This window comes from Sinocyclocheilus rhinocerous, unplaced genomic scaffold (genome assembly GCF_001515625.1).
Source record: "Sinocyclocheilus rhinocerous isolate Xijiao unplaced genomic scaffold, SAMN03320098_v1.1 scaffold292, whole genome shotgun sequence".
Taxonomy (NCBI): Eukaryota; Metazoa; Chordata; class Actinopteri; order Cypriniformes; family Cyprinidae; genus Sinocyclocheilus; species Sinocyclocheilus rhinocerous.
This window is the reverse complement of record NW_015641024.1, coordinates 13,338-22,119: the sequence shown is the minus strand read 5'-3', so window position 1 is coordinate 22,119 and position 8,782 is coordinate 13,338. Positions and strand designations below refer to the sequence as shown.

At 38.5% G+C, this 8,782-nt stretch overlaps 1 protein-coding gene across 1 annotated transcript in view; it reads right to left on the bottom strand.

Annotated features, from left to right (window-relative positions):
* The window catches only part of LOC107754046 (non-receptor tyrosine-protein kinase TYK2-like), a 22,586-nt gene extending 13,804 nt beyond the window's left edge, over window positions 1-8,782 (bottom strand). Inside the window, exons 1-5 of the mRNA XM_016570362.1 lie at window positions 8,630-8,782; window positions 4,964-5,157; window positions 4,752-4,875; window positions 4,512-4,650; window positions 942-1,105 (exon numbers count right to left, since the gene is read on the bottom strand). Of these exons, the coding sequence (XP_016425848.1) occupies window positions 942-1,105; window positions 4,512-4,650; window positions 4,752-4,875; window positions 4,964-5,138 (602 nt within the window). The 5' untranslated portion in view covers window positions 5,139-5,157; window positions 8,630-8,782. The remainder of the gene's footprint in view (window positions 1-941; window positions 1,106-4,511; window positions 4,651-4,751; window positions 4,876-4,963; window positions 5,158-8,629) is intronic.

Here is an 8,782-nt window from a genome sequence, read left to right as displayed (position 1 = left end):
CACAGCGTCTTCACAACATGGCGGCAGCAGCAACAATAAAGTTACACCTTTCTTTGCGTGAACATTTGGCCGGTGTTATGCAAATCATCCCACATCGTGACGTAGACATGTGGGGGCGTGTTTAAACGAGGCATTTTAGGAGTACGTGGACCAGTCTTAACTTTTATAAAGAATATCTCTTTGGGTTTGAGACTTTAGTCTTTGCAACTTTAGGGATCATATCTATTCACGAACAGCTTGTAACACTCCATAGAGAAAGGAAAACTTGAAATCGCATCATATGGCCCCTTTAATGTAGTATGAAAGCGTATTGTAACTTCATCAAAAAAAAAAAACCTACTTGAAACTACGCTGGAATAATGTCTCATTCTGTACTATGGCAACTTGCTGACATCTGGTGAATTACATTTGGACACATGACTGCCCACATTTATACATCAGCAACGGCCATTTAATGTTCAGAAACTTGGCCTGTCGGTGTGTGTAGCATCTACAGCTCTGCATTTTATATAAAAATAAACAGAGATTTATTTTGAACAAAGTGCCTGATCATTTTAGTATGACCTTCTTAGTTTGTAGCAGATTTAAATGACGGGGCAGTTAAAAACTCTATTCGACACAGCAAACCTTCAGCTTGTTAGTGACTGCAGGAAAGCACTGTATTTCAATGCATATACAATGAAGGCATTCCTTTATAATTCAACAAGGCACAGTAGCAAATGAGAGAGGGTGGGAAAAGTCACAAACTAATTTTGTTCAGAAAAAAAAAATTCCTAGCATTATGTTAATAATTTTGTTCGACAGGACCCCTTTAAAGACAGCCCACCTGCTGTTTTATAAATTATAATATTCTTTGATAACATATCTTTTAATTAACTTGCTCTTTAAATAGCTTTGTTTCAAATCTTTCTCTGAACAGTAAAGAAAGCTGAAGCCCGCACCTGGTCTGCTTGGCCACATCCTGTAGAGAAGAGCCACTCTGCAGTGCTGTGTAAGAGAGGTGAAGCACAGCCATACCTAGACATTCATTCTTAAAACCACTGATCTCTTCTTCTCCCTTCACTGCATCCAAACATGTCAAGTCATTCACAAAATCATATTTCGCCTGGTAAGAAAATCAACAAAATCAACTTAGTCAACTTAAAAGACTCGGACAATTTGAAATATTCTTTGGACAATAGTCAAGACATAACAAATAGCAAAATATAATTTATCATAGAAAACTTTATCATTTAATCGTTATCATTTTTTAAAGCTTCATGTTGACCTTGTATTGAATATGAAGTGCTGCTATACTTCCTCAACCTACATGCATGCTTAGTCAAATGGTACTATAAAAGTTTTTCCCATTTTATTTGTCATTTCTCTCTGTTTTTTTGTCAGATTATTTATCTATTTTTACAAGCAACCAATTTGATTCACTAGCTAGAAAATGTACTGAAGCCATTTTATTTGAAGCAATGTCAAAAACGGTTGAGTCTGCACCAAATGTTATATGTAAATAATTATTAGGTGCATTAATTCAAGAAAGCAGTTAAAATCGCACACTAAACTACACATTATATTCAATAAAAACCAAAAGATCAAGGTTAAATAACCAATCTGAAAAGTGTAAGTTTTTGTCAAACTTACATGGTGACACAAAAAATGAAAATGTGCACAAAAAGCAGAAGCAAAAGTTTCAGACCCCACAGACTATTTTCAGTGCTTGTTGTCCAGTTACATTTAAGCAAGATAGACACTATTATTCCTTAACAACAGAATAACTAAAGATAAAAGTAAAAATAGGGTAAGTCTATCAAACATTGTGCTGTTCCTGGCTGTGTGAAGCACCTGCAGCTCTGCATATCTTTCTGATGCCAATGTCACAAAGCTCAGATTTATTGCTAAAGTTGCAATGAAATGGAAGTAATGAAATGTAACACATCCGAACGTAACAGATTATTGAAAAAGAAAAAAATATACATAGGGCAGGGACATGGTTCATCAGTTGCTGATAGGATTTCTATCATTTTCACTGGAAGGTCCAGTTCTGATATTTTGATTAAATATCCCTTCGAAAACGGTCATGACAAACATCTCGGGTTACCCATGTAACCATGGTTCCCCAAGAGGGAACAAGACACTGTGTCCTCTAGTGGACACTATGGGGAATGCCATCAGCATGACCGGTGTCTGAAGCCCGTGTGAAAACACTCCAAATCTATTGGGCCACGCAGCCCACGACGTCATTAGCCGTGATGCCAATGACGCCCGGAAAGCTAAAATAACTTGAGAGAAAAGAGGAACCCAACCAACACTAATATTTAAGAAGGGACATCTCATTCAGCCAAGTTGGGAACACAACTCTCCTCAAACAGCTATGTTCCTAAAGGCAATGGGCCATCTACTTGAAACCCTAACGCAGGGGAGATGGCCCAAAGCATGTGGGATTCTGGGGGACTGCCTGCTTGAAAATACCCTGGAATCAGGGGAGGCAGACTAACATATAAAAAAGGAACCTCAGGGGGACCGCCTACTTAAAGCCCTAAAAAGCGCCGGGGAGGCAGCCCAACCCTGCTGAAATATTAGGAAAATTTAGGGAAAGAGCTCACAACTCAGGGGGGAGGTCTTATAAAAGGAAACCAGCCTCATCCAGAACACCCTTTGACAAAAATACTTCCTGAATAGGAAACCTGAAAAGAGAATTGACCTATAGCCATAGGTGGACCGTCTACTTAAAAAAAAACAAAAAAAAAACTCTAATTACAAGGGAAATAGCCCAAGCCAAAGACCAACTTGTCAAAGGGAACCTATCCTCAGACAGTTACCATCTCTGAAGAGGCAGCTATAGTTGGACCGCCTAGCTTACTACCTCTGATACAGGGGGGGCAGCCCGATCTAGGAGACTATATGAATCCAAGGAGCAGCCCAACTCACACATGCAGACCGAACAGAGGGAGCAAGGAGCCCTACTTCAATATTCACATACTTAGTGAGGGACATCTCGTTCCACTCGAGCCAAAGAGCAGCTAGTCAAAGGGAAATTGTCCTCAGACAGCTACCATCTTTGATGTTTCAGGTTGGTCACCATAAACACACTGGAGGCAGCCTGACCTGAAATGCTGCTAAGAAGAGAGCAAGCAACCCTACTCACAACCCCAAATCATTGGGGAGGAGCATCTTGCTATAATCTTCGTAAAAGGGATAGCCATCAAAGGAAACCGTTCTTTAACAGGTATATCCTTGATAAACTTCTGCTTAAGAGGCAACGAGAGGAACGTGAACAGAAACTTTAATTTTCTCTGTGCCCCGCCTACAAACCCTGAGCTCCATCCTGCCTCACCACAACCAAACTGCGGAGTGACTCAAGAGAGAGTCAAGCCTGGGTGGAACCATTTTTGCGACCGCCTCACACGACACGGATTTAACTCCCTCGAGAGCTAAGCGTGCTTAGTTCAAGCATCAGAAACACCCGAGAATGTATCGCTAAGAGAGCCTTCAAATCCTTTGAGAGCCAAACAAACTCATGCAAACGCTGACTACTATCCCTCAGGAGATAACAGAAAAGAAAAGCTACCTAAGCTTACCTATCTCTTTCAGTAGTCTCGCAAATGCATCATACCTGGCACATCCACTCTCTCTTAGAAGTCGAAGGCGTTCCACCCAAGGGTCCACACATCCCACATCCGATGACAATAGGGACAGAGCAAACGGTCTCAAAAACTGAATTCACACTCTCTTAATTTATGCACAAAACGCATCAATTATGCATGTCCTCAGGTCTTAAAACGGAGGCGAACCTGAAACGTTTTGCTGAGTGTTTCCTAATATCCTTGACCCTGAGTTTCTGCTGTGTCTCGGCAGCATTGGGACCCGAGATGCGAGACGCAGACAACCTGTCCCACACTCCTCGAGAATAGGGCCAAACATGAGTGGAGCTTTCTCATTGGAAACTTGATAGAATTAGCATATTCGGCACTGCTCAAGCACTGAAAGCATGTGCTCCTCGCCGAGAGACATAATGCAAAGGTCATGTGTGTCAGAAATCTGGGACACAGAGGCACACAGTTCCTAAAGGGTTCACTTGACTTTTTCGCCATAGTGCTTTCACACACGCTGAACAAACAAACGGCTCCTGAAGACAAAGAAAGTTGATGACGTGCATTACAGACATCCTCTTATCCTTCCGGACGTCAAGGGCTGCGCAGTCCAATGGATTTGGAGTGTTTTCACACATGCTTCAGACACTGGTCATGCTGATGGCACTGCCAATAGTGTCCACTAGAGGTTGCAGTGCGAGATCCGTTGAAGGGGAATTACATTCTAAATGATCTTGGGTGCCAACCATTTATAAGTCTACATTAGGAGAAACATTATAATAAGACCCTTACAAGGACAGATTATTTAGTTTGAGTAACGCAGGTGTTTCATGATCACTTCTGCTCAGTCTAGAAAGAAATATCTCAAAAACAGTGAAGCAACCGCATTTCAGTAATATTTTTCTCTATTTTTAGAGATTTTAAAATCACCTGAGCAAAGAGGTATTCCAGGGAGGTCATCTCCAGCAAAGGAGACGTAACTGGCTCTGCCCCTGTTCCAGTCCGTAATGCATGACGTGTCACTAGCGTTTCCTTTTCACTTAATCCGTGCCAGTTACGGAAGTAAAATCTACAAAGAAATAAAGATTATTAATGATTAACACCATTCATGCACAATGTATCACATATCATTGCATAGATCTCTACAAATGCACACAATCTCATATTTACCTCATACGGAAATGCAGCAAAAGGCCAGACTGGTCTTCCGCATTAAATTTGTGATTTGGACTGTACCAACACGAGGATGCAGGGTCATAAAGAGCAAACAAGGCATGACAGACTGGAGTGATCCCTGAGGAAGACAGAAAACATTTTAGATGGCTGAGAGCAAAAAAAAAAAAAGAACTCAAGTTCTTACTGGCACCCACACCCAAACCTACCCACAGCTTTTGCTGCATTGATGGTGAGATCTTCAGCAGTCACCTCACCCTCCTTGTAGGACAGGCAGCGCTCTCCCTCTTTAGTCCAGAGCAGAAATACATGGAGCCCAGGACCCTCACACTGTCCTGTGAATGTGTGAGCTTTGGATTTTTTTGAACGTCCTCGTCTAGACATTATACATTGAGTCCAGCACCTGGGTCAACAACATACAAGAACGTTCATGATTAAAAACAATGAAGAAAGTCTGGTTTAAATACTCGTGTCAATATCTTAGAAATATAATCTTTGTATTGGTTTCATATGGTTTCGAAACATTTGTACCATTTTAAACACAAGTTTACATTTAATGACTCTAATATGTTGTAACCATCAAGTAAAAACTAACCCTCATAAATCATCTATTTAAAAACATGCTCTTCATAGACCATACAAGATACAAGTCCTTGTATACAGTGGTGTGAAAAAGTGACTAATATTTAAATTTGTTTGATGATCTGAAACATTAAAGTGTGACAAACATGCAAAAAAATAAGAAATCAGGAAGGGGGCTAAAGGGGGTAGCAGGTTAAGCAACTTGGGTAAGCGTAAGCGACCCAGGTAGGCGTAAACAGATAATCTCAACTTTCGATTCCAACTCCAAGATAATGAGATATTTCTCAAGGTATGTAGCCGCCATAGCAACTTATTCTCTAAACATAACTTGCTCCAGAGGTATTCAGCACATGCATGCCATTTTGATGAGGCTCCAGTGGGTGTGACAGCTCACATCATGCACAATATTATATAGTTATATTTTCTTAATTACAAAGCAGTTTTAATAACCTGAAGGAATATTTATTTTAGCTTACAAATCTTAATATATTTTCACATCTCAACCATCGTGGATATGCATTCAAACGTTTATTATATATATATATATACACACATATACATATACACATATATATATAGATATACATACATGTACTTTATATCTGATTTAAAGGACTTCTCAAGTGAGAAAAAAATGTAGGGTGGGGCTTCATTTTGTCGGGAATTGATTGGTTTGTTGGATAATTGTTGTTTAGCAGCCATCTCATGTGATGACAGGTTGTTTTTAGGCAATGGATTATTATAGAGAAGAAATGTTAATGAGAAATAAAATGAGTTGTGCGACAGCCAATCACTGTTTACGGATACCATGGAAATGAATGAGAAGTGCAGTAAACTGAATTCTACCTGTCGCAAAATTGTCCCTGACTTCTCTCATAATTGTTTTTTTATTCAGTATAAACTCTAAAAATAGATCAATCGAAAAGAATATTTAATGGCAAACATGTTGAAGTTTAACTGACAGGCTGGCAATTCATTAAATGATAAGACACTTTCCACAAAAGCACTTGCAACCTTCCGGTCTCTCTCGTGAAACCAACACGGAAGTAGGGCTGCACGATAAATATCGCACGATATTTAATGCGCATCTCGTCAGTAAAGCCGGTTCTGTAATCAGCGGTAAATCTCTACACGTGCGTGCTTTCACGTGGAGCAGCATTAACTACACAGAGCCGTTGTTCACAGACAAGCTGCGCAAAACATGCGCAAAATATGATCGTGGTTTTGCGAAGCACGCACGTGTACGGTTTCAGCAACCAGCTCCCACCTCTTTGCCCATTTTCGATTATCCGGGAGTGACGCGCTGCCAAGATAGCGACGGCCGGCTCCGCCCACTTTGAGCTTCAAAAACGCTCTTTAGAAACCTACGGGTGTTTTTTTACAGTCTATGTTGTTAACATCTGTTTCCATGGTGACTCTTGGATTTAACTTTATGTTGAGTATGTCTTTGTGCTTTGTGTTTTTGAACTATGAGTTTCAAACTCTGAGCTGACCGAATTAAGTCCTGAACTTGTTTTCGATAACCGTGAGTAAACAAAGTTTGGGTCAATCAACCGCAGGGGTGATTCTAGGATTTCAGTCATAGGGAAGCTCACTGTAAGTTAACAGAAATTAACCTTTCCTATTTAATGATGTTTAAAAAATACTGTTAAAAAATTTAATACTGAAATATGAAATTTAAAATAACAAACAAACAAACAAAAAAACGCTAATAGGCCTTAATGAGGGAGTCATTCAACCAACCAAATTGTTCAAGCGGCTGATTCATTCAGGAACGAAGCAAGTGACTGTCTTCACGAATGGGTCGTTGAATCACTGACTCACCTGATTTATTCAAAAACACAGATTCGTTCAGTAACGAAACACTGTTGCGTGTTGCTCAGTGATGTGCAAATTTAGGGGGGCTGAAGCACTTCTAAAAAAGGCCTAGTAACGCCTCTGATCAACCAAGAGTTCAGGGTTTATGTAACGGTACGTTAACACTCCTTTTTGGAAAACACCCCCATACCTGACAGTTACTCTCTTGAATAACAGACTATGACAACACACAACTTACAGGCATACTATGGGATCCGTGTAAAATGTTAAACTTTTATTTTTTGTACAAAATATATAACTTAGTGATGTCAAGATGGTACCAATGATTAAATATTTAACATTTTATAAATTTCAAGATTTTATATTTTACATTAAATATTTAACATTGATTAAATATTTTAACAAATTTTTTTCTGAACACATTTACCAAATTTGATAGTATTACCATTTCATTCTGCATTCTAAGACCATCATGAGATTAATTATTTACTTTATTTTATTAAATAAATTATTTATTTCTGAGGGTTTTAACAGCCCTAGGAATGCTAATAAGAAATACAAATCAAATCTGTTTATAGTTTGATGGATAAAAAGACAAAACATTTATTAAGTTCATCTCTCCTTCCATGTGACATAAATGCATTAATAAATAGCTGTATAGAGTGTTTTATGTAATATTCTTCATTACAATTGCTTTGAAAAAAAATATTTATTGTGAGGATATACAAATAAATTTCAATGGAACTGAAAATGTTTCTCTACAGATTGATACATCTAACATTAATAGCTGTCAGAGCTCAAATACACTCTTGGCTTAATACTTAATATTACTATTAGGTATCAAGTATATACTTAAAACTCGACTTAAGTAAATACTTTGCACATAACATTTTAAAAATTTGCTTTGGTTCAAGTACAGTGACAATAAAAGAGCTAATTATTTAATGTTGCAAAATAAGTTGTATTTGTAATAGCCTAGTTATGATAGTTTTTTTCAGTATAATAATATTTTGTATATTAATGCTATTGTATACCTTAAACACATCAGTGTTCTTATATTTTAGAAAGGGGACCCTCGCAAGAAGATTACCGTATTTGGAGGTCCGTCAAAAGTCTGAATCCTCTAATATAACACAGTGTTTCTTCCCACCATCATTACTATTAATATAACATGCTGTACTGTTGTAATGGCCGTGGTTGGCAAGTCTCAGAAGATTGTGGTCTTAGATTTCCAAAAACTGATAGATAATGTCGGCAAAGACCAACCATTACTTACTAAACTCAAGAATGTGTTTACTATCATTGTATGTAGGCGCAAAATACCGACAAACAACCTTCCTTAAAGAAAATAACATAAGCTACTTCCTGTTTCATATAGCCTACAGCCCCGCCGGGCAACTACCTGATCTCATGTAAATATATAAAAAAAATAATTGGTAAAAAGTATTGAAAACTAATCGTGAGTTAGTATTTACCTACAGGCAGATGAACGACGGTGATTATCTCACACAGAGTATAGTTGTCCTCTTATTACAGGATTCACATCTCTAGCCACTGACGCGCACAGCAGATATTGCGTATTTTCACTCTCTCTCCACGAACTGATCCAAGTGTGAGGACAAGAAGAC